Raw genomic sequence first — 25,410 nt, 5'->3', positions numbered from 1 at the left:
TGTCACATGTATTTTATTACATTTATAAATGCACTATCTACTTGTTATTCTTCCTTCTTTGGTCAATAGTCGTATCATGTAGTGGATAATTCATATATCTCACAAGTAATGTTCAAAAGGAGGAGAATACAAAATTAAAATAGAAATATCCGTTGTTTTAGAAGTTTTTCTTTGAAATGATGTTACGATCAATCACCTGTTTATGTAGATTGATTTTAGTTATTGATATGTTTGAAACCTCACATGTATCAACGACAAAAATAATAATGTGCAAGACAGCATGCAACCGATTTTATTATTGTTTTATTTTATTTTTTTAATTTGTAATTTATATTTTCTTTTATTTGGAAGATGATAATAGGAAATCTATCAGGTTCACCATTTGTTTACACCTGGCATTGTGGCATTTAATCTCACAAGTAAGTAGTGTGGTCGTGTGTGTAGACTAGTTATTCCCCGCAGCAGGTGGTCAGCTCGTCACCCGTGCAAGCTGGCTCGCGCACATCGCCAATTGGCGCGTCTCATCTCGCACAACTTGAGCAACAAGCCAACGGCTATTTAATCCTATGTTTTGTTGACTTTTCACCTCAAAAGCATTAAATAGAGCCTTTCACATATAAACTAATGATAATTTTACAATAAAAAAAAAAAAATTCATTCAAGATCAATACTTCAGAAAATACCGTCAATAAGGTCTAACATAGTGGAAAATAATATTAATTTGTAAACTAGTAGTCTTAAATTTTTACTTTCATATCACATTAGTAGTGTGTGTGAGTGAGAGAAACTTCCAACCCTTGCTGTTTAAACTATTCCATACCTTGCATTTTAAACTATCGCTTATATTAAAAATAAATAAATAAATGCAATAACACAATAAGAACTAATTTAAAATTTAAAAAAAAACAAGTAACTAGTGGATGGTTTTTTCTTGGGTTAGACTCCTCAAGTGTTTTTTTTATATAAAATATAGTAGTTGTCATATATTTTATTTTCTAATTTATTATTTTAAATAAACAAAAAAATTGGGAGAAGTCGCAAAACTTATTTTACCTTTATATTTTGTTTTATTTATGCATATAAAAATCTGTAATTGACCAACCAAAAAAAGAACTATTTTATTTTTATTTTAATGTATTTCTTTCTCAAATCGTGTAACAAATTTAAACATGGGTTTATCTTATTTATCAATCTCACTCCCAATTAATATGGATACTAAATATGGAACATTTCTAAATAGAGAAGTAATCTGCGCGAGGATTAAATTGCATATCCGAATGACTAGAATGGCCTTGTGTCTCTATAGAGGCGGATGCATACGTGGCCCAATGGTAGAGCGAGTTGGTCGAGTTTTAAAGGTCGGCAAGTGCGCTTCTGCTTCATCACCAATAATTTCACTGTCGGGAAAAAACAACTATAAAAGTACAATCACAAGTCGTCATGTTACCATTTCTCTCTCTCTCTCTCTCTCTCTCTCTCTCTCTCTTCTCTCTTCTTTCTCTGATTGTGAGAACACAAAGCTCTGGAAACTCACCTTCGAGAACAACATAACTTTCCCGAAGGAAACCCTAGATTCTCTCGCAATACAGTCACTTTCCCGAGAAAATATTCAGGAAAAGAAGAATCTTGTTTCGCAAGTCCAAGGTTCTTCATTTCGCATCCAATTTTAGCCAAATTCCACATTTCCGATTAAACCCTAGATCCCAAATTCAATCCCAGAAAAATTAAAGCCCCAAGTAATTCAATTTTGTCGCCGGGTATGGGTAAGGTTTTCAGAGAAACCTCCAGGCCCTCGTCTTCTTCATCTTGCCCGGCCTCTTCGTCGCCCCCGACAACCACATCGACGTCGATCACCGAGACCGTCAACGGGACCCACCATTTCAAGATCACGGGTTATTCTTTGTCCAAAGGGATTGGGATTGGGAAGTACATAGCGTCCGACACGTTTACTGTGGGCGGGTATTCGTGGGCCATCTATTTTTACCCAGACGGCAAGAGCGTCGAGGACAATGCCGCGTACGTCTCGCTCTTCATCGCGCTCGCGAGCGAAGGAACCGATGTGAGAGCTCTCTTCGAATTGACCCTTTTGGATCAGAGTGGGAATGAGAGGCACAAAGTGCATAGCCATTTCGGGAGGACCTTGGATAGCGGTCCCTACACGCTCAAGTATCGCGGTAGCATGTGGTGGGTTGGCAAATTTCCAGTTCTTGATTTTGTCTTTGTGGGAATCTTGGTTTTCTTGCCTTCTGTTTTTATGGAAGTTTATGAGTTTGTAAAAGTTGGTAACTTGGGTTTTCCATTTTCAAAAAGAAGCATGCTTTTATTTTTTGATCTGTTTTTGTTTAGATGCAATGTTTACATATAACAGATCCAGAAGAAGGGTATTAAAGTTGGGTTTAAAAAATCTTGAAAATCTGTTAATGTAATTAGGAAATGTGAAGCAATCAGTAGGTTCGGGATTGAAAATTTTCTGCAATTTGGAAAGGTTTTGATTGCTTGTTGTTTTTGGCTTTTTCACTAATCTTACAACCTGCAAACCTTTAAATCTCTATGCTGAACCTGATTCGAACATGTGTATGATATTTATATAAATGTAACGGCTTTTCTATGTGGGTACAAGTAGGAAAGTAAAAGGCAATATGTAACATCGGGCAGTGAGATTCATTGTTGATCTTGTTAACCTGTCAGTGTTCCATTTGATGTTTTAAAAGTGTCTACCAGGGAGTTTAGTTGATTACTTCTTTTGATGCATGCCTTGGAGTGATTATATAGAAATTTCATGTCATTTAAATATGACAAGGCATCGATGTTTTCTATGCAGTTCATTATTCTCAATCATGTTGTGTGATTTTCTTGGGGTCTAGCTTGGTTTCAGCCTTGTATCCTGTACATATCCATTGTTGTCACTAGTTTGCATATAGGAAGAGTTTAATGGATTCTTGGGATGCTGCAGGGGTTACAAGCGTTTTTTCAAAAGAACTTCTCTGGAGACATCAGACTACCTTAAAGACGACTGCTTGTCAGTGAACTGTATGGTTGGTGTTGTGAAGTCACACACGGAGGGGCCAAAAATATACTCCATACCAGTACCACCATCCAGCATGGGCCATCAGTTTGGGCGGCTACTGGAAAGTGGAAAGGGCACTGATGTAAATTTTGAAATTGACGGCGAAATTTTTGCTGCTCACAAGTTGGTACTAGCAGCTCGATCACCTGTATTCAGGGCCCAACTATTTGGTCCTATGAAGGATCAGAACACTCGGTGCATAAACGTTGAGGACATAGAAGCTCCAGTCTTTAAGGTTTGATGCTTTTCTTCTTTTTCTTTGGTTGATTATGTTATACATTTGTTTAACTAATCCTGATCAATGTTTGTACTTCAGATATTAAATTGGTTACCATACTTGTTTGCAATTGTGTCAGTTTGTCAGACATGTTGCAAAGACATTGTCATCCAGGAGTATGATCTCATGCTTTCTGATCTTTAGCTACAAATCCTGCCAGATGTTAGTGATCAAATGTCATTCTAGGATGATTTTTTATTTTTGCTTTGTTGCTTGTGCAGAATGGTTGTAAGTGGTAAAACATGACCTAGTGTGAAGTAATAAGTTTCAGTTTTCATGGAGAACTCCCAATTTGGGTTGTATTATTATGCTTTCTGCATAGTGCTTATTCTCTTTCATTATAAATGTAAGCTAGGTTGGCTATGCGGTTTCTGCTCTAATTCTATTGTTTCTTGTGCTATCATGTGAAACTGTAGAATTAGTTAATTATAACCATCCACCTAGGAATTGTTTCCATCGATATTTTTGGCATCGCTCTCACTATTCAACTGTTTTTCCACTCATTCATTTTGTCCTTGTGAAGGCTTTACTTCATTTCATATACTGGGACTCTCTGCCCGACATAGAAGAGCTTACTGGAATAAACTCCAACGGGTCTTCCACTTTGATGGCACAGCATCTGCTTGCAGCAGCAGATCGGTATGGCTTAGATAGACTTCGGTTGTTATGTGAGGCAAATCTCTGCAAAGATGTTGCGATAAACACTGTGGCAACAACATTAGCATTGGCAGAACAACATCACTGCTTCCAGCTGAAAGTTGTATGTCTCAGATTCGTTGCAACACCTGGAAATCTATCAGGTAACTCTTTTCTCTATCAAGCTTTGTTTTACAATGCTGTGTAGTTTGAAAAAGAAAACTGTCATCATCTAGGCCCCAAATGAGATTGTTGATGATGATTATGCATGATGATTTGATTATGTGTGGATGACTCTAAAAACTGTGGTAGAATTGTAATCAAGATTGGAGAAATTAATGACTACAATGATCTTTGACTTGTCTTTCTTATTCCATTGAAGTTTTTAACTTGAATTCGGTTGTAATTTGTGTCCTTTCCATTGACGGTTATATGAATTAATATGTCTCATGGTAGTCCAGATGGTTAGTTTAAACTATAGGCCTCAAGGTCATAAAACTAAGGATTCGTGTTTCATAACCTGTCATGTTAGGCTTTACCCATCATGAGAGTAGTACTTCCTCTTGGCCCTTTGGAAGGTCATTTGGTACTTGATTATACTTCTATCATCGGCCACTTTACTTATGGATACATAAGCCTTTGAAAAGGTTTGTCAAAATTCGCTGAGATAGCAAGAAAACAACCCACTCTGTATGGTGATATGTGGTTTACAATTGAAAACAACTAGGGTATTTTGGATCTTGTTTTTTAATTGGAAAAAAATCATCTAGACTTGGTGTAATTACTGGCCACATGAATTCTCATCTTCCATTCTTCTATGTTATGTACAGTATCTCTTGATAATTATTTTTTTTCTAGACCTTTTTGTTTTGCTTCTTCTGATGCATTGGTCTTTGTTTGATTTGTGATTCCTGAATATAAATAAATGCGAATGTTATGTAAGTAATTCTTAATTCTTTTATTTTTGTTTTGCAGGTGTGATGCAAACAGATGGTTACAAACACTTGAAGGAAAGCTGCCCGTCTGTTCTGACTGAACTCTTGGAATATGTAGCTAGAGTTAGTGAACATTCTGTATCTCTATGCAGGCATGGGAATGAAGCTATTCTTGATGGTAGTGACATCAATGGCAGGCGGGTGAAGCAAAGGCTATAGCGAACTGAGCTTTTTAAACATCTTCCATGTAGAAAAACAAAATGGAAAGAAAGAGAGAGAAAAGTGAGGAGAGAGATTATTTCTAGGTTTAGAAATAACTGTTAGTTTTTTAGGCTTTGTTATTCGAAAGGATGTTGATGTCTCTGTTGGCTTGTAATTGAAAGTTGTAGTACTTACTGTTTTGATTGAGAAAAAGAAAAATTCAATTCCCTGGTTTGTGCCTCTCTCCCCCTGTGTTGAAGTTGTAAAACTTACTATTTTCTTGATATAGAGCAAAATTTAATCCCCTTTTTTTTTTTCTCTCCCCCCTTTTTCCTGCGGTGGCAGTTTATTTCTAACCAATAAACAAAGACCACAAGCATTTGTAAAATGTACTAAATTGACAGTCAGCAGCAACCTCACCCTCAGATTGCCCTACAACTCTGTTTTGATGTCTTGAAAACTGGTGCAATTGAGCAGACAGTTTGTCCTCTAACCCCATTTTTGCTGCAGATTACCAATGCCCGTACCTCGCCTATCCCAAATTAATTTCTAATCCCTCCCTCACACTCATCTACTTACCTCTGCAGTTAGTATAGAAGTCAACAAATGCACACAAGCCCTGATAAAAAGTCCAAATCCGAAAAATAGAACCGAATAAATTACAAAAATTAGTTGGCCTTTGGCTTCACAAACACAGCTTAATGAAACCTGTTCTGATTTTTTATTTATTTTTGCCGTTGAAAAGAAAATGTCAATAGTCTAATAAATGGAAATGAATCACACAATTTCATTGATAAATTTTGGTGCATCAAAATGAATGCTGGCCGCTTGTTGAAGTAAATCTAATACAAAGAAGATATTTGCAGCAGCACAGAACTTATTAATAACAAGAATATCAATAATCTTCCAATTGTTAAAGTGGAAGCTGAAGAAAGATTGTGGGCACCAATAGTGACAATTTCCCCTGACTTCTCATCTCTCACTTTGATGCTTGAAGAGCAGTTGTAATCCAACCACCCAATTACCTGATTCTCAAGATCATAAATGACTAGCTTATTTGAAAGCACCAAATCTCCCAGAAGGGTCATGGAATCTCCATTTCCGGATTTCATCCCACTGCTCTGCCAACCAGAGCACCAAACATCATCCTTCAACTGGAACAAATAGTCATGAGGATACACCGTCATTGAAGCCGAATTCTTGAAATGGAACTTCACCACTGGAAATCCATCATCGACGCTCTTGGAATACTGGAAACATTTGAACTGCTCATCAACTGTATGTAATTTCAAGTCAGGCTGACTTGCAAAGATCTTGCTCATGACTGGTTGATAAACCTCCTCTGGAAGATAAGCCAAGGTTGTACCACTGTCAATTATTGTCCCTTCCTTGTCTCCAGTGTCAAATATATCTGTGGGAAGTTGTACCACATCGCCACCCACCTCAACTGCCTCCATCGCAACATTGTAATGTGCCTGCCTTGGCACCAATGGAGTTGTATTCTTCACTTTTGGCTGCACCACTTCCCCAATGGCAAAAATCCCACCTCCATTTACATTGTCCAGGCAATGTGCAAATTGTTTTCTGACCTTTCCAGATGCAGCCAGCTGCGAAATCACAGATGAATTTGCCTGCCCAAAACCAAGTATCCCATCAAGTGCTTCAGAAGACTTACCTAGCTGCCCAGATTGTTTATCTCCACAACCAAATACCATACTTCCATTTGTTCTTTCATCAAATTCAATATTGTCCTTCACAAAGTAACCAGCTGTTGCGCTTCCATCTCCATAAGTCACATCATATTCGCAGAGCAAGGTTGGCCTGCAACCAGGGAGCTGACCACTGTATTTGGCTGTGCAAAAGTCTTGATCACAAGTAACAGGTTGTGACATTGAAGAGCTCTTTGGATCATACAATGTGAGCTTCACACCAATATCACTTTTCTTGGGACAGTTTGTGCAGCCAATACAATTGACCCATAAAATGTCACTTCCTGTATCGACCTGGACAAAATAGTCCTTTGAAGGTGAGCCAATCCCAAGTTTGGCAAAGTAGAGGCCAGTGTCAGAAGGATGGCCATTGCCGCCTATCTCCAGATCCACAGCAGAAGTAGAGCCTGAGCCTGCAGAGGCTAGAATTCTACCATGGCGGCGAGCATCATGGGCTTTCAATGCACTCAAAGACCGCTGGCCCTTGAACTTATGGTGCACAGGGAACACAAAGTCACCTGACGCATCCAGAACCAATGTGAAAAGAACCAGTATACGACCCAATACAGCCCCTCTTGTCGTTTTCCCAAGATCCATTGAAATTGCCCAACAAAGCAGGAGCCTTTAACGCTACTTTTACAAAATTGATTGAGGTTGAAAACAACCCAAAGATTCAATTTTGATAGGCGAAAAAACTGAAGCTACAATACAAGATCTGATTGGACCCAACAGCAAAAGAAGCTGTTTTGGGACAAATCCCAGATTTAAAAAAATTCGTAGCTTGAATTCTGAGGCTTAGAGGTTTTGTTGAAAATTCATTGTCGAGTTGGGTGGAGAAAGAACAAGGAGGTGGGTGAAGGAGGAGGGAAAGGCATGTGTGAAGAGAGAGGAGTGGGAAAGCCTGATAAAGAGAAGAAAAAAGCGCAAAGCAAGACGGCAAGAGAGAGAGACAGACAGACGAGAGAAGACTCGGACGAGAGAGTTGCGCGTTTTGAATATCAAAGATTTACACTAACTGGTCCATTAGTTCGTTCATCTCAACTTTAATTAATAGTACCAGACCAGTCAACATGCCAAACCAACAAAATAAAATTAAAAAGAGAGATAATAACAAAGTCAAGATAATAAGCATCTATCCAAAAGACCACAAAATTACAACAATTTATTTTTCTCTATATTTGGAAACGACGTTCAACAACATTGAAATTGCCAATTGGGTTTTTCGTGGCAATTACGCAGTTGCCACGTTCTCTCTTTCTTTCTTCTTTGGTTTTTTGTTATATTCTATTTGGCCGGCCGCATTCTTTTCTGGTGAAAGAAAGACTTGGTAAAGAGATCCAACTTTCCTCTTCAAATACTGCCTTTTGAGTTCGTGAAAAAGGAGGACGAAGTTTGATGGTAGGTGTAATAAAAGTGTTCTTTGTTTTTGGCTTAGGTTAATACTTATTTCAAATCAAAAAAATAAAATCTCCAAAATCAACGCTGGAGATGAACACTATCACAATTTTTATGCAAATAACACTAGGGTATTCTATTATCCTTCAACAATATTTTAGAAAAGCCAAATGGCTTCTCAAGCCTTCCCAAAGGAAGCAAGTTTGGCTCTTACATAAGTCTAATTCAACAACACTAGGCTATTATCTTATTATTCCTACTCTTCCTGCTCATCATCGTTATTGGTAACTGATTAACTGATATAATCTGATTGTGGGCATTTCATCCGCCATGATTATCTTTACTTGACATGCTGAGTAAACCAGGCCAACAAATCTTGATGGGCTTCTCCAGCATGCTTGACAGCAGCCTCATCCTCTTCCTTGTACCTGACAGTCCATCCATGTGGAACACCAGGAAATATTTTCACATAGCCATTAACCTGCATAAAAACTACATCAATTAGTTTCTGAAAGTCATGTTGGCATCTGGGAAATTCCTCACTTTGTAATCACGGAATCATCGTATGACAATGTATCGTACAAAGACGTCCGTTTAGGTTTCAGTGATGTTTCTAATGAATTTCACTTTCAAGGAATTGTTTTGTGTGGTGGGATTTGATAACCATTTCAATTTTAGTTTTCAGTTTTAATTTTTTGTTCTAGAGTATAGAACAAAATGAGAGTGAGAATGGGAGTGAGGATGAGATTGGGAGAGGATGAGAGGGGAGGATGGGAGGGAGGAGTAACAAAAGTGAAAACAATTTCAAATAGATTTCAGTTTTTAGTTTTTATTTTCACTTTTGTTAATCCTCCTTCCCATCCTCCCTTCTCATTTTCCCTCTCAATTCCATCTTCACTCTCATTCTCACTTCCATTCTCCCTCTTTTTCCTATATACTCTAGCACAAAAAATGAAAACTAAAAACTAAAATTGAAATGGTTATCAAACGGGCCCTAACTTTCTGAAACTGGAAGACCATGACAATTTATGATACAAAGAATTCCATTTAGGTGTTTTATTAATGAATTTCACTTCAAATATATTAACTTTCTGAAGTTGGGAGATGCTTACCTCAGGCTTAGTGGATAAAACCTCCTCGTACTTTTTCAGGAGTTCAGGTGGAGAGATCTTGTCAAATTCAGCACCCAATATGGCTATTGGAGCCTTAATCTCTGAAACAAAAGAAGAAGAAAAAAAAACAGTAAAAGGTGTATTAGTAACTTCAAACACCAGAAGAAGCCAACAAGAGTGCAGTGCAGTAGTGCAGCCCAAGATACTAGAAGCAGAGTCTTCCTTTGACCATATTTATCATACACAGCAGTTTAATTCTGCAGTGAAAATACATACCTTTAATATCATCAACTGTGACAAGGGAAGGGTGTAGCAACACTGCGGCTTGAATGTAATCAGACTTTGCTAGCTCCACAACCACCTTGGCTGAATAACAACCAAGAGTTGTTGGTTAATTTAACAGTAATTGCACAACTAGTGAAACCTAAAAAACAAATTTCTACAGTTATATGATTCTACTCTAAAAGTGTAGTAGGAGTCTTACCACCCCAACAGAATCCTGCTGCTCCTATCTTCGATACCCCTTTGTTCCTTAGAGCAGCAATTATGGGTTTAGCATCTTCAAATCCTTTGCCCTTAAAGAAAGAGGTGGGGGAAGAAAATAGCAACACTTTTAGCACATGATTAAACTTGAGTCCTGATTACACATTCAACAAGTTTACACTTTAAAGATAAGGGAAATAAAAAAGATTCAGAAACAAACTGTTCCATGAGACTGTATCCAAACTGATACAGGCCTCTCAGCATTGTCCGGTACGTAGGGATCTCCATAAAAGAAGTCTGGAACCACAACATGGAATCCAGCAGCACTAGCTATTTTGTCGGCAAGCTTCCTTTACAGAAACAGCAGTGAGTTCAAGAAAAATGAAAACATGTAATGAAAGGATGGGAAATAAATGTCAAAGCAAAGAGTAGTCCAGTTGTTAAAGCAGATTAACTCTTGTTAACAAAGCAACAAATTCACTTATCATGAGGTTTCAGAAATAGCGTAGACAAATATACGTTTCACGGACTGTGATAAAGGGCTTGGAAGTGCAGCATCAAATATAAAGTTTTTACACATTTGGCGGAGAATTGTCATTTCATTTGGTGAGAGGGTTTTTTAACAACTGTGAACCCACCAGGGTCCATAAAATAAAACTTCTCTTATAAATGGTTGCCCCTAACTAAAACAACCCATTTCAAAAAAATTATTTTTATCTTTATGCAGACGTAAATGATCATGACCAGAGTAGGCAACAAAGAGTATCCATCAGAATTCAGTAGCTAGATAAGCTGCAGCTCATATTTTTTTTTAAAGGAAGGGGATTGGGAGAAATCATGTTAGGCTTTTCATGTAAGGTGCTAAAATATCCATCATGTACAATTAACAAACGAGGATGCAGAGTTGAGAAAATAGGCATACCTTAGGTTTGGTGCTTCAAATCCTTCAAAACAAATAAATATACTGTCAAAACTTAAAATTTCAACTCACCAAGCGGAATTGAAAGAGCTCTAAACATGTACAAAAACTTACTAAAAAGAAATAACCATGTAACTGATCAACTTAGAAGTTAAGCATCAATATTATACATGTACAAAAAGAACACAAAGGAAAAAGAATCCATTTTTGAGAACCTAAGCATGGAAACCATAATTTAACTACCACCCAGATCACAAAAGCAGATGAGATGTGAGACAACAAAAAAACCCAAATTGGTATGTGATAAACAATAGCAGCAAAAAAGAAAGAAACTTCATCAAAATTACAAAGAAAGAAAGAAAATTGGTGAAATGGGTAATTACCAAATACATCAGAAATAAGAAGAATGGCCTGCTTGGAATCAGAAGGGCCAGTAACGTAGGCTTTTAAGCCTCCAATTTCAGTCACTGAACCAGCTCCGGAGCTTGAGCTAAGGGTTGGTGGGTTTTCACAGCACTGAGGCCCCGACATAGCTTTACTCAGAGAAGCAGAGATTCAGAGCCACACACACAAAATCAATAAGTGAGAGAGCTCCACTGATATATTAGGAAGCTAGCAGTACTTGCCTTGGAGAACAATTTGCTTACTATCTGAAATGTTACACGTATCGAAACATTATTGAACAAGTTTTCTCCTGACTTCTCAAAGTTACAGACTGTTTTTCTTTTTTCCCTCATGATTGATGAAGACAGATTCAAGAAGAGCCGCAGGCACCGTAATTTTATTTCTTTTGGGTTCACAAAGAGCCACAGGCCCAATATTTTTCTTTTTTTGTGGGTTAATAAAGAATACAGGCCCTTTTATTTTCTTTTGGGTTCACAAAGAGCCACAGGCCCAGTATTTTTCTTTTTGGTAATTTCAGTCAATATTTAGCCCAATCCTCTTGTCTTGATTAGCTCACGCATGGGAGGAGTGTGACTTTGCTATTGCATGCTTGCTAATTGCGGAAATTCTCAAATGCGGGATAAATGTTGTGGGATGTGAGTAGTCATTCAACAATATGTAATTAATTGGCCACTCACATTCCTTAACTATCCTGCATTATATTGTAGATCAGTCTACTTATATAACTAACTAAATCAACAGTTAACCGAAGTCACAAACTGATTAGAAAATAGAAAATGGTAATTCTTAATTATTTACTATGATTACGTACCCTACCCAAAAGGAATAGCAAGTTCGGACACAAACCAGCAGAATCACATAGAGAGAGAGAGAGAGAGAGAGAGAGAGAGAGAGAGAGAGAGAGAGAGAGAGAGAGCAATTTGTAAAATATTTGCATCGAATTGTTGTTTCATCCTCACAATATATTAAATTAAAATCATGTCTAAATATGCGATCATGATTCCAATTTAGAAATATAACATATGTGACAAAGTATCATTATTGTACCGGCACATACACTTTCATCTCCAAAAACAAATTCAGAGAGTTGAACAGATGCAATTGGTTCTTGAAAACAGAAGAAATAATAACACACGCAAACACCTTACATTATGGTGCAAGCACTAGTGCTAGTGTTATCGTCGCTGAAATAATGGAGCATTGAGTTGCCAACCGGCGGTTCCTTTGTTCGATGATAATAAGGATAAGGATACATTTGCAATGGCAGTGGCGGTCGTGGCAGCGGTGCCATGCTCGAGTGGTGACCATTACCACCATATGCATGTGGCGGAGGTGCCATGCTCGAGTGGTGACCATAACCACCATATGCATGTGGCGGCAGTGGAAATGCAGGCGGTGGCCTCCCGTACATCCCTCGGGACCAATTGTTTTGTGGCCCAAGCCGTTGTGGCTTGGGGAAATTGCCCTTGCCATGGGGTGCAACAAATGGACCATTAACATTGGCTGGCTTCTTAATTTTATGTCCACTATGACCATGATCATCTCCATCAATCTGATCATCAGAATCAGAATCAGAATCAGAATTTGAATGATCATGATTATGATCATTGTGATGATCGATGATCTTTTTCGTGTCCTTGTCTTTGGGGTGGTGATGATGATTTTGAGTGTTCTTCAATCGTTGTGCTTGTTTTTTCTTTTGGGCAGCACGAGGGTCCTCCTTGCAGGACACAAGCTCTGTCCTAATCTTAAGCTTTGCAATTGTCACTAAAATTGTGGCTGGATCTGCCTCACCAGAAACTGCTACCATCCCTTTTTCATAATCTATGGTGATGGAATTTACTCCTATGTATATACAAATCGAACGTACCCAGAAATCAATTGAAAATTGAAAAATTAATAATCAAACCAATACCAATTTTTTTTTTTTTTCTATGTATAGTAGGTATATATGTCACAAAAATGCAAGGCACAAAAATTGGAACAGAAGAGGTAGTTTTCGTACCGTTAAGTTTCTGCAATTTCTTCTTTATTTTGGTAGCACATCCCTTGCAACATGTAATCACCTTCTTTTTTTTTATGAACTTGGGGGGCCATAGCTTGGTGAAGTGGGGAGGCCATAGCCGAAAACCCCCCAAACAACATGTACTCACTTTCAAAATGCAAGTCTGCAAGAAAGAACATATTAAATTTTGTTATATTAATCGTAAACTGAGAGAGAAGGTAGCCCTAGCCAGAGAGACATACGGGACCATCAGCAGGGTGATTCTTCATTGCAAGTGCAGTCTCTTTGATGAGAGCTTGAGATTTTGTACGTCTCCCTCACAAGTCCAAAGCAAAGAACCCTAAAGCTATAAAGACAGGTGCTGATTAGTCGGCAAAAACTTAGACTTGGATTTGTAAAGAAAATTGATTTGGGAGAAGATAGCGGTGACATTTATAGGTTACTTGATTAGAAGTTAGGTCAAGTATTGATTATGAGGATCTCCATGAATTGAAAATCTTGTACCATTTTTGGTATTTTTCACTCAAAAATAAAAATAAAAAAATAAAAATTTCTTACCCCAGTTGGTTTCTTCATGCTGTTCTCTTATATTTTGTCAATATTGTGTTTGTGACTGAGAGGATCAATATCACCATGAACTTTTATGTTCGATGTATGTGTCATCTATAAGGGCAAGAGCAGTATTGTTGAGTTGAGATCGAAATCATCGTTGTTTTCCCTCACTGCCAGAGCAGTACACTTTGTGTTTGACATGTCTCACAATCCCTAGCTTAGACTGCGTTAGATTATAGACTGCTGACTATTATGCTACTTAGTCGTAGAAAGTAACTAATGTTGGGAGAAGATTGTGATTCTGATGTATAATTTTGGTCCGTTAGTTATAGTCAGTCCTTGATCAAAGAAACTCTACCTTCTTGGTTCATCTCCACGCATGGTTTGGATCAGGAAGGCAGAGAATCTGGAAAAGCATACCAATCACGCAACCCGAGGAGTCGTCCCTAACAGTTAATACACTTTATATATATACATGTTAACAACCTTTTTTATAATTATTAATACGTATTTTATGGTATAATTATACCTAATTCTGACTTGGATATTCATATATATATTTTTACTTATCAAAAAAAAAAAAAATTCGCTTAAATATATACATAGAGAGTAGAGAGCCACATGTTTGTAGTTCTAGAGCCTCCAAAACCTTAGGACCGCCACTGTATACATGTAACCAGTGCTGACAAAATTACTTCTGTGATTACACGTTTATGAATATTAAATTATGACCAAGTAAAATTCACTAATTTATTATTGTTTATTTTAAATTCAATTTAATTGTAGTATATGTGGGTTAAGAAAGTTAACTAAAGCATTGTTCCTTCCCTTCACCTAAATTCCATCTCATTCCCATATATTAGAGTAATTTAAAAGAAATCATTCCCCTATTAAAAAAATCATTTCAATTCAATTTACGTGTGTGTATAGAAATTTGGAACCCTCCTTTGGGTATCTCCATTATCATCTATAAGGGCAAGAGCATTGTTGTTGGGACCAAGATCATCTGCCACATCAGTATGCTTTGCGTTTGACATGTCTTTGAATCTGATCTCAATAGATACACGAAACGAGAATAATTATAGCTGCAGGTTTGGTGTGTTTTTGGAACAGTGAACTTCCCATCAAGAAAGGTTTGAATTAATTTGTACGTAAAACTAGTTATCTGTTTGTCTTCAAATCTATGCATGCAACCAGTGCTGACAAAATTACTTCAGTGATTTTAGATGTTTCTGAATATTAAATTATAACCCCTTAAGTAAAATTCACTAATTTGTCAGCATTTATTTTAAAATAAATTTAATATGTAAGTTAAGTCAGTTAGCTAAAGCATTATTCTTCCTTTTGCACTTGAGTTCGATTTCATCCCATATACATTAGAGTAGTTTAAAAGATTACCCTTATCAAAAAATTCAATTCAATTCAATCGACGTGTGTGTGTGCGCATAGAAATTTGGATAGCACCCACCTACCCTTGGTACTTGTGACACAGGCTGAGACATATGCGACTAAAAGCTAAAGTCGTTTTTCTTCAAAGGTAAAAGACAATTACAATCCATCTTTAAATAACAAAAGTTACTTATATGTACTATAGCTAGTAATAAAAATTAAGGCTACACCACTATATATTATATATTAAATTTATATATATATATAAATTCTCCTATACGAATGTCCGGACGTAATTATCAAAGTAGTCAAAAGTCGTCACAAAAAGTTTGGAAAACGGAAACCAGTCGCTGAATCTGTTCAAAACAAAGATAGTTTTCTATATTAGATCAAAGCATGTGGAAACTACTTGCAACACTTTTGTAATTAATTAGTTAAAAACGTATAATGCAAAGTATAATTAATTGAGAGCACCACAGTCTAGTCTTTGTTAATTCTTACCCCAACTGGTCTTTTGGGGACGACGAAAGTCCTCATAGGCCGAAAGCGTAACTGTTCTCTTGTATTTTGTGAATATTGTGTTCGTGATTGTGAGTGGATCTATATCACCAAAAACTTTTACTTGCCAACCATCAGGTCCATATTTTAAGAAGCTGAAGATGAAATCTACTCCTACAACCCAAAAGATAGAAAATAAATACATAAATATGAGTATTGAATAAAACAATAAGTACTAAGAAGAGTTTTGATGAGTAATATAAACTCGCATGCAACATTTACACAATTAAAAAAGAGTTTCATTTGCAATGCACGAACCTTTTATTTTGTGCAATGTTTCCGTTACTTCGTCAAGACAACCTGGACAACGTACCTTAAAAACACAAGTCTGCAATGCAAGAAAATGTATTACTTAATTATAATATAATTAAATTTAGTCATAAAATGAAGAGGCCGTGAGTGAGCCGTAGCAAGACATACCACCGGACCATCAAAACGGCGGTTCTTCTTCATCAATGGAAGAGCAACCTCCGTAATACTGCGGTTCTCCATTGACGCAGGAACAATAGCATCCTTTGAGTTCAATTGAAATTAATCAAATCATTAGTTATACATAATCAGGGAATAATGAAGAATGCATGCATGCTAATTAATATATATATATATATATATATATTTGTTGATATACTGAATGAAGGATTATAATGGTGATGCTTAGCGGGAAATTGCAATCTTAATTACCTTGTTATAATTTGGGGATAATTTTGTGTCGTTTTGAATGAAGTTATCATTATTCTTGATCGTTCGACCTTGTGCAAGATGATTTGCAGCAGGATTTGAATTCTTCTTGTCGTAGGACACAAGCTCTGTACGTGCCTTACAAACCCTTGATATTGTCTCTATGACTATGGCTGGGTCTACAATATCACCACAAACTGCTATCTTGCGTTTGCATGCATTAATGGTGATGGATTTTATTCCTACAAGAAAAGTAAAGAACTATATTAATATCAAATGGAACCTCCATATATATATTTGCAGCATTATTATTAATTAATAATTATGAAAGAGTTTATTTGTACCATTTATTTCCTGCAACAAATTTTTCTGTATTGCCTCAAAATAATAAGTAATCCAATAACTTGAAATCTTCACAACACAAGTCTGCAGGGAGCATGTATATAGACGCATTTATGCATGGTTGTTATGAAAAATAAAATGAAAATGAGGAGTAATACGATATACTATGTGTGTAATCTAGAGTTTTTCTTGGTTGATTTCTTAATTACCTCAAATTGGAAGTTTTTCTTGTTTTTGAATCCTTGTGCTGCTGCAGCAACAGGTTTGTCCTTGGCATTTCTGTGGGGCTTAATCTGTGCATACTTTTCAATTGTCTTTACCAGTGTGGCTGGATCTACATGATCACCAGAAACTGCTATCCTCCACTGATCATAATCTACTGTCACGCAATTTATTCCTATATGTATGCAAACCCAAAATTTGAAAAACTCATATAATCAAACCCGTACGTACCAATATATAGTTGAGAGTTATGTATAGGGGTATATGTTAGATTGAATTTTGAATGAGTATATTGAAATCAAATCCAAACATATAATCCTATATATATATATATATATATATGTATAAAGTTTATGAATAATTTGTACCGTCAGTTTTGTTCAACTCTCTCTTTATTCTGTTAAGGCGTTCCGAACAACACAGGTTAACGACCTTCACAACATGAGGGATCTGCAACAAGGCAATCAAGATATAACACGGTATATATTATGGAATGTAGATTTTGAGATGGTTATTTGCTTCTAGGGTCTCAGTTAATTTCTTACCTTAGAATAGAGAATTTTCAAGTCCTCGGCAGGTCTTAGATTTTGAATATGGTTGTTAAAGGCTTCATCACAAGGGTTCTTTTCTATTTTGTAGGACAAAATCTCTGCATCCGTAAGTATTGTCTGAATGATTGTGACTGGAAACTGTTATCTTGGCACCACACCTATTTCCTCCCCTTTCATAAGGCTTCACTGAGACGGAATGTGCTCCTACACACACACACACACATATATTCGAATGTTATATATACTTACTCAGTTGTGCAAATTACTTGCATAATAAAGAGGTTAATTTATTAATTTTTACCTTCAATTTCCTCCAACTTTCTTTTTATTCTATTACGCACATTAGAGTCAGATTGGTTCACCTTCACAACATGATAAGTAATCTGCAACAACATACATATTAATTCCATACCATTCAGTGCTATAATATAATGCAGAATTAATAATTAAGAAGTAGCTTGATACATACGGGGGTGTTGTGATGAACACGATGGTTCTTCAGTGATGAAATTGTAGAACTCTTCTTTGGGTTAGACATAAGATCGCCGTATCATCTATAAGGGCAAGAGCAGTGTTGTTGGGACCAAGATCATCGTAGTTTTCCCTCACTGCCACAGACGTATACTTTGCGTTTGACATGTCTCACAATCCCTTGTTAGCTAATAGATTAAAGACTGCGGACTAGTCGTAGAAGAAACTTAGGGTTCTTTGAGAAAGTAAATAATGTTGGGAGAAGATTTTGATTTGTGAGATATTTATACATCAAAACATATATGCCAATATTACTTTTTTCAGAATCTTTTGACCCTTGGGGTATGTTATGAGATTTTCTAAGCCTGTTAACCCTAAACTGTTTGGGCGTGCAGTTTCTGGTGGTATGAGCTTCATCCAATTTTGCAACCCAAATAGCATTAGAGTTCACTTCATAGTAGGCTCTTCATTGTTTTTGGGCATTGTTGTGCCATCGTACTGGCATGAGTCTCTCCTACCTTCTGGAGTGGGATCCTCATGGGTGAGTATTACTTATCTTTCATGTATTAGAGAAGTAAAATAACATGATTTTACATTATTATTCTTATTTTGATCATGTGCAGTGGAGCTGCACTATACAAGTATTTTGCTCATCTTCGGCACTAGGTGCAGCAGCTGCTATCGTCATGGATTACATCGTGACTCTGGGAGACCAGTCATTACGAATAGATAGTGGAAGAGATTGGTGGGCACCTTTGAGGAACAACGGAGATATTAATACCGCTTCGTTCTATTCCTTCCCTAAAAAGGCGGTGGATTTGCTACCGTGATTAAAATTGGAGGGGGAATGAGAGGGTCATTTACTCTTCTTTGTATAGAAACCACAAACCACAAATCACAAACAACAACAAAACATCAGTCATTGTTTTACACACACACAATGATTGACGCTTTGTTGTTGTTTGTGATTTGTCGTTTCTATACAAAGAAGAGTAAATTGCCCTCTCATTCCCCCTCCAATTTTAAGCACGATAGCAAATCCACCACCTTTTTAGGGAAGGAATAGAACGAAACGGTATTAATATCTCCGTTGTTCCTCAAACGTGCCCACCAATCTCTTCCACTATCTACTCGTAATGACTGGTCTCCCAGAGTCACGATGTAATTCATGACGATAGCAGCTGCTGCACCTAGTGCCGAAGATGAGCAAAATACCTGTATAGTGCAACTCCACTACACATGATCAAAATAAGAATAATAATGTAAAATCATGTTATTTTACTTCTCTAATACATGAAAGATAAGTAATACTCACCCATGAGGATCCTACTCCAGAAGGTAGGAGAGACTCGTGCCAATACGATGGCACAGCAATGCCCAAAAATAGTGAAGAGCCTACTATGAAGTGAACTCTAATGCTATTTGGGTTGCAAAATTGAATGAAGCTCATACTACCAAAAACTGCATGCCCAAACAGTTTAGGGTTTAGGGTTAACAGGCTGTTGTTATATCAATCATGTAGTAAAACTATGGTGGTTTTGCTACATAATTAGCATAAAAAATACAAATAAATCACAAAGAGATAGACACATAAATAAATAAATAAACATAACCACGTAGAAGTATAGCAGACAATACACTGCTCCTACAAGTGGCAATGATAAGGAAGCAAGAAATGCTGCAAATTTTCCTGTGAAGGATGAACTTAATTAGTGACTATCTATAAACATGAAAAGCTCTTGCCTCTACAAATCCATTTAAAAAGCATCTAGATTTTCTTGCATTTTTGACAAATTTAAAAAGTAAAGCCTCCCAATTGTAATTTTATTTTATTTATAGACAAGCTTTGTGAGGCTCATCCATTCAAAAATAAAATTGCTATTATAATGGGAACTCACGTATATAAAAGGATGCAATCTTATACTAAGGTGGAAATCATTAATGCTTATTTTAAACTACTTTTCTATTCTTTAAACTATGATCCCAATAAAATACAGGAGACAAGAATAATAAAGATGATGCATACAAATATTTGATACCGACCTGGCATATAGCTCCTTGTCTAAAGAACGAAAGGTGGGGGAGGGGTGACCAACCCGTACCTCGAGGCCATAAGAAAAGTCCCTGTAGACTGCTCTCCAAAATGACAGGAGGAAATGTATGTCAGTGCAACTGTTACTCTTAAAAAAAGGATATCAGATTTGGGGTCTTAAATAACATTACTATAAGATTATCTTACCTCAAATGTGGCAACCAAAACAGCCATCATCATTGTAACTGCATCTCCAACATCAAGAGTGGGAGAACCCCATTGAAATGGATTTGGAATCCATAGCCTGTGTTTAGTGAAAGACAATTGTTAAAACATACTACTTCCACAACCTACAACAAGAGGTAGAGTACATAAACTCAAGCTAGAGTTTACCCATGAGCACCACTGAAAAGTCTAGACAGATGAACCCGGCAAATGCTACGAGTATGACCATATGCAATAGACAAAACTGCTGCAAATGGCCATGCAAAGGGTACTAAAAACAGCAGTGCATATCGCTGAATTTGATTTGGGTTCAACCTCCAGTATCGAAGAAACCTAAATCTGTTAAACGGTTCCTCTCTAGATATCGAGACAATGCGTGGGAGACACTGCAACACAATACAATTATTAAATTAGCAATTCAATTTCAATGCAAGAAAAGGGTGGTTAACATGCTACCTATCTGTGATATGAAAAACAGCACCAACAATGTTGGCACTCCGACTACAGCACACGTGCCCAGCTGCACCATTAATTAGCAAAAGAAAACGTTATCCGTCAAAAACAAAGGTAAAAAGAAGTTGCAGAAAAAATGGTTAAGAAGCAAAATGTGTTCAACTTCATTACCTGAGAGAACCGATAAACGAACATGCCAAGTCCAACTAGGGTCACTAGAGGTTTAGTAGTGAGAGGGCTCAGAAGTCTGCATATCAACATTAATATCAAGTTATTTTTTAAAATAAATGACATCTAATTTGACTAATACACATGTCATGGAAGGTGTGCTCGTATTCGATACGGATATTGATACAATACGCATCCAATACGACACAATACTATATAATATGACAACTGGATTGTATCGTTAAAGTTCTTAAAATGTTGACCACACGACGTGGCTGTAATACAGCTAGGATACGAGATGGGTACGACCAATATTCTATGTTATATAATGTTGTTGGCCCCCATTTAGTGAAAGGTGGACAAATTTTTTTTTTTATACGTGAATATTTAACTAATATAACTAATATGTTAATGTAATAATATTTTTAAAAATTAATGAAATGTTTATTTTAGTCGCCGTATTCTTCTTGTACATGTATCTTAGTTTTTAGAAATTTATCATATTATTGTATCGTATCAGTGTACCATACAACATAGAATTGCGTTTATTGTCACAACATACCTCCCAAAAGTCGGCATAAGGAACACTGCAATAAGAATCTGAAAAACAGATGCAACTAGAAGTGCTCCCTATATAGCTCTCATGCAGTACGTAAACCTCTGAAAAGACAGTCGCACCACACAAAAACAGACGCAACGTAAGAATGGAGTTTCATGTAAAAATCAAGTAAAAAAGTTAATAAAATAACATCAGCTCCATGGGTCAACTATTAGCCTACAATAAAATAAATGTTTACATCTCACATAAGAAGAAACAGAAAACAACAAACAAGATCTCTTTTTTTTGTTTTTTTGTTTTTTGTTTTTTGCTACAGTAGATTTTCTAATGGGACATGACATAAACTACAAGTAAAGAATATGAACTTAACAAATGCGGTTCCTCAGTCCGAAACCTGTGGGAAGCAGATATTGCAAGGGCAAGAAAGGCGTATGAGCCTCCCATGACCACTGGGAGGCGAGTGCCAAACCAGCTCTGCAACAAGGTGCTGAGGCCATAAACAAAAAGCAGTGTCTGGATCATTCTTGCTTTCTCCTCCTATTCGCATAAAGATAAAGTAAATTAAATTAGAAATACTATACACAAATAAGGGAAACTTGATTGACTAGTTTTTATGCAAATCCTACATGGCCGCCACCCAGTATCGGGACTATGATACGGAATAAGGGCAGTTGTTCCCAACATCACCAAAAAATGCTGGAAACCCAAGAGTATGGAATGGCCTGCATTCCATCAAACAGTTGATGTAAATAATACAGTTGATTCCCATATTACGATGGAATTAGCATTCAATTAATTATCATAGAATTAGGTATTACTAAAAAGAATTTAAAAAAACAAAAATATTTAATAAGATTAAAATAAGTAAAAGTCCCACACCCCTTTCTCCTCTCTCGGCACCTCCCTATGCCCAACCTCCCACCGCCCCCATCAAACAGGCACATGTTCTCCCTCCCCAAAGGTTTTGAAAGGTGAGGTGGCGAGGCGTTTTGGTATGGTGAGGGCCTTTTGAACACGTATTATTTTAATTAAAATTATCTAAAAAAGAATAGACAAATACTTAAATATTAATATTAATTTCCATTTAAAATGTAATAATCAATTCCAGCAAATCAATATTTATCAAGTCATAAAATATTCATTACAAAAACAAACAATTCACTACGTTTTGGGTTTATATGCAGAGAGAGAACATCAACAGAGCTTTTGGCTCAAATGCACATATTTGGTGGCTGGAAGGAAAACATAAACAAACAAACAAAAATAGTAATAAAGAAAGAGAGCACGCTTTTGGATCAAATGCACATATTTAGTTAGTATTATTTGGAATCTCAAAGAGGAAAAAAACTGAGATTGAAGTTGGGATTTGCTTGAGAAGATGGAAGGTTTCAGGGTGGGTGGGGTTTGGGGGAAGAAGAAAGAGTAGAATCATGAGATCTAAAGGATAAAACGCAAAGACTATTTGTAAATGAAAATATGCGTTTCAATTGAAAACATAGTATGAAATTAGGTCGCGAAGCACATCGTCTTCTTCGCTGAGTTGCGCTTCAGCCGGCAGCGCCTCAACCTCTCCGCACATTTAGCTAAACAATATGCGATTTACGAACGCCTCGCCTTAAGGCGAGCCTAGGCAACATTTTTAAACCTTGCCCTACAACACATTGTGTGCTTGTGTGTGTGTGCGTGTGAGAGAGAGAGAGAGAGAGAGAGAAACGTACGCCATTTAGTGTTCTGTTTCACGCTTATGAAGTCGGTTGCCTGAAGGATGAGTCTCGACGGATTCTCTCGCTCTGGAGAAGCCTGGTTCTCCGGCTGTGGAGCTTGGTTCTCTTCGTCGTCCATGGCAGTGGTAGCTTTAGCTCGCGGCTTTTCAAATCAGATCTTTCTATTCTAAATCAACCAAAAGCGACTCGCTACACACTCTTGCTACACACTTCCCACTGTTGAACATTAAATAGTATTAAAATTTTAATTACCCTTTTTACCCCTCAAGAACAATTCATGTATTCTGCTTTAAGTTTTACTGTAGCAAGATTTATCCTTTCTTCGTAGTTCGTACACGCGCGCACACGGAGTCTCACGAGGGAAGGGAGCTCATTTGCTGGAGGAATTGGTAAAAAATGAAAAACAATGAGGGGTAGAAAGGCCAAAGAGAAGAGTAAGGTTATTCAGGCTGGCTTTTTAACTTTTCAATCGCCAACATTGGGATAGCAAAAGAGACTCTTTGTTTGACATACGAAGGTAAAAGAGAAGGGTAATGCTAGGTTTATTATATTTTTATATTATATTGCGTATTACTTCTCTAATAGTGGTGTAGTTCACTAATATAATAGGGTTTATCTCTATTAAAAATAGAGATATTTAGTGATATATCCATTTCTAGCACTAATATTATAAATAAACCCTACACAATTGAATTCCTATAAACAAATCCAAAAAAAAACCAAAAAATGATAGCTAGCCTTATTGAATTTAATATTGATTATTAAATTACTTTGATGCTCTATTGAGTGCTTTGGGTATTTTTATGAGATTTTGGGGTTGGGTTTGTTTTAAGAAATTGATGGCAGTTTTGTAATTTATAAGAAGTTAAAAACTTTTTTGTTATATTGTAAATGGGCTTTGGGTGTGTTTCTAAAGTCCATTTTATATAGGGTATTTTTATAATTTGGGCCCCCATATTGGGTATAATAGTGAATATCCCTTAAAAATATGGTACATAATGTAGTATAAAAAATATGATAAGCCTAATATTTTTCATAAAAAAAAGCCTAATTTGCGAATGAACAGGTAAAAAGCCGGCAGCCAATAAGAATATAGATCTTGATTTTACTCCGTTTGCGAGAAGCCTCACGCAACAAGTGCCTGAGTGTCGTGCGTTGGCCCCACCATTTGTCTTATCTCCTTTATTCTTTTGGTTCAAATCAAACTATGGTCCCAATCCAACAACTACTGTCAAACATAGGATTAGAATATTCAAGGTACCACCAACCAGAGCAAAATCAGAAGACTAAAAAAAAAATGGAAAAAGTCAGCTTATCAGTAGACTAACCATAATCTGCCATTAGAAGACCTTAATTAATTGGGTTGCTATTGTAATTAAGCTTCTTAAACACTTTTATTTATTTTTCCTTTTTCAATTTATAGTGCTAAAAGCGTCTTGTTTGGCACATGTCATTTATAAGCAAAAATAAGGGACTACTTGTGGTGGGGGGGAATATTTGCATATAAATATAAAAATAAGTCTCGTGGATGCCCAAACTAAGAAAAATTGATGGCAATTTATAATCATGAAGCTCCATTTATAATGCCAATCATAAGGTTCTATAACAATTAACAATAAGGTTGTGAGATTGCCAACGTCAGTGAAAAATGACATTGATTTGTAAAGTCGTGGTTTAAATTTAAATTTCTATGACATTTTTTGACTGTGTGTGAGAAATACCATCTCATCCCATATCACTTGAATAAATAAATAAATAAATAAAAAAGTTGTGACATATACTATAATGCAGGGAATGCTAATAGCGCATTGTTGAAGAAATCATATAACATTTTGAAATCAGAAGGTGCAATTATCTATTCTTCAGGCTACTGACGCTATTGTATAATTTGTATTAGTTAGTCCTATAAATTGGGAGAAGATTGTAATTTGAGATATTTATTTACACATAAGTTACTTTTCATCAATCTTGTAAGTTGCAACTTGTAACCAAGATCCAATTTCATATGCCAATTTCAGAGGGGTACAAACGACATTATATATTTTGTAATATTCACGAATTTGCCTCAGGATCATTTGTCTTATCCGAAAACTTCTGCCCATTGGTCTGGTCCTTTGCAGTTGAGGACAATAATTGGTTTAATTACATTTTTAGCTAGTTTGTACCTAATATTCGTTCCTGTAAAAAGGATTCATTTTTTAGGAAATTTTTTTTTTTTGGCTGAATTCTAATTCTTCAATCTTCACCACTTAAGTAAAATTTAGTATCTCTCACTTTTAATTCAATTCAGGATTTTGAGCTTTCTTCCCACTTAAGTATCTCTTGAAACCAAAACAAAATCA

At 36.4% G+C, this 25,410-nt stretch overlaps 5 protein-coding genes and 1 long non-coding RNA gene across 6 annotated transcripts; 2 read left to right on the top strand and 4 right to left on the bottom strand.

The window, feature by feature from the left end:
• The first annotated feature begins 1,466 nt into the window (after positions 1-1,466).
• LOC117637369 (BTB/POZ and MATH domain-containing protein 2-like) lies at positions 1,467-5,360 on the top strand. The gene is made up of 4 exons (XM_034372246.1): positions 1,467-2,184; positions 2,954-3,302; positions 3,868-4,144; positions 4,956-5,360. Exons 1-4 carry the CDS (start codon positions 1,760-1,762, stop codon positions 5,132-5,134), a joined length of 1,230 nt encoding a protein of 409 aa, XP_034228137.1. The 5' UTR covers positions 1,467-1,759; the 3' UTR covers positions 5,135-5,360.
• Positions 5,361-5,814: 454 nt separating this feature from the next.
• LOC117612112 (aspartic proteinase-like protein 2) lies at positions 5,815-7,845 on the bottom strand. Its single transcript, XM_034340855.1, has one exon. The coding sequence runs from the start codon at positions 7,420-7,422 to the stop codon at positions 5,959-5,961; it is 1,464 nt and encodes a 487-aa protein (XP_034196746.1). The 5' UTR covers positions 7,423-7,845; the 3' UTR covers positions 5,815-5,958.
• A 463-nt stretch (positions 7,846-8,308) lies between these two features.
• LOC117638146 (endo-1,3;1,4-beta-D-glucanase-like) lies at positions 8,309-11,478 on the bottom strand. The gene is made up of 7 exons (XM_034373253.1): positions 11,118-11,478; positions 10,738-10,759; positions 10,036-10,165; positions 9,817-9,907; positions 9,609-9,698; positions 9,333-9,433; positions 8,309-8,701 (listed from the first exon to the last, which is right to left on the bottom strand). Exons 1-7 carry the CDS (start codon positions 11,263-11,265, stop codon positions 8,561-8,563), a joined length of 723 nt encoding a protein of 240 aa, XP_034229144.1. The 5' UTR covers positions 11,266-11,478; the 3' UTR covers positions 8,309-8,560.
• Positions 11,479-15,351: 3,873 nt separating this feature from the next.
• LOC117638673 lies at positions 15,352-18,075 on the bottom strand. Its single transcript, XM_034373768.1, has 11 exons — positions 17,956-18,075; positions 17,778-17,819; positions 17,431-17,574; positions 17,254-17,335; positions 16,873-17,060; positions 16,666-16,747; positions 16,325-16,563; positions 16,064-16,156; positions 15,902-15,971; positions 15,587-15,757; positions 15,352-15,441 (listed from the first exon to the last, which is right to left on the bottom strand). Exons 1-11 carry the CDS (start codon positions 18,073-18,075, stop codon positions 15,404-15,406), a joined length of 1,269 nt encoding a protein of 422 aa, XP_034229659.1. The 3' UTR covers positions 15,352-15,403.
• A 181-nt stretch (positions 18,076-18,256) lies between these two features.
• Positions 18,257-18,737, top strand: LOC117638672 (nucleobase-ascorbate transporter 6-like). Its single transcript, XM_034373767.1, has 2 exons — positions 18,257-18,448; positions 18,531-18,737. Exons 1-2 carry the CDS (start codon positions 18,257-18,259, stop codon positions 18,735-18,737), a joined length of 399 nt encoding a protein of 132 aa, XP_034229658.1.
• Positions 18,738-19,328: 591 nt separating this feature from the next.
• Positions 19,329-23,254, bottom strand: LOC117638110. Its single transcript, XR_004587269.1, has 7 exons — positions 23,063-23,254; positions 20,789-20,864; positions 20,621-20,684; positions 20,333-20,550; positions 20,147-20,243; positions 19,951-20,038; positions 19,329-19,597 (listed from the first exon to the last, which is right to left on the bottom strand). It is a non-coding gene; the product is annotated as an uncharacterized LOC117638110 (long non-coding RNA).
• Between the last annotated feature and the right edge of the window lie 2,156 nt (positions 23,255-25,410).

This window comes from Prunus dulcis, chromosome 8 (genome assembly GCF_902201215.1).
Source record: "Prunus dulcis chromosome 8, ALMONDv2, whole genome shotgun sequence".
Taxonomy (NCBI): Eukaryota; Viridiplantae; Streptophyta; class Magnoliopsida; order Rosales; family Rosaceae; genus Prunus; species Prunus dulcis.
Note: the sequence above shows the minus strand (reverse complement) of the source record. Positions and strands in the feature narration are given on the sequence as shown.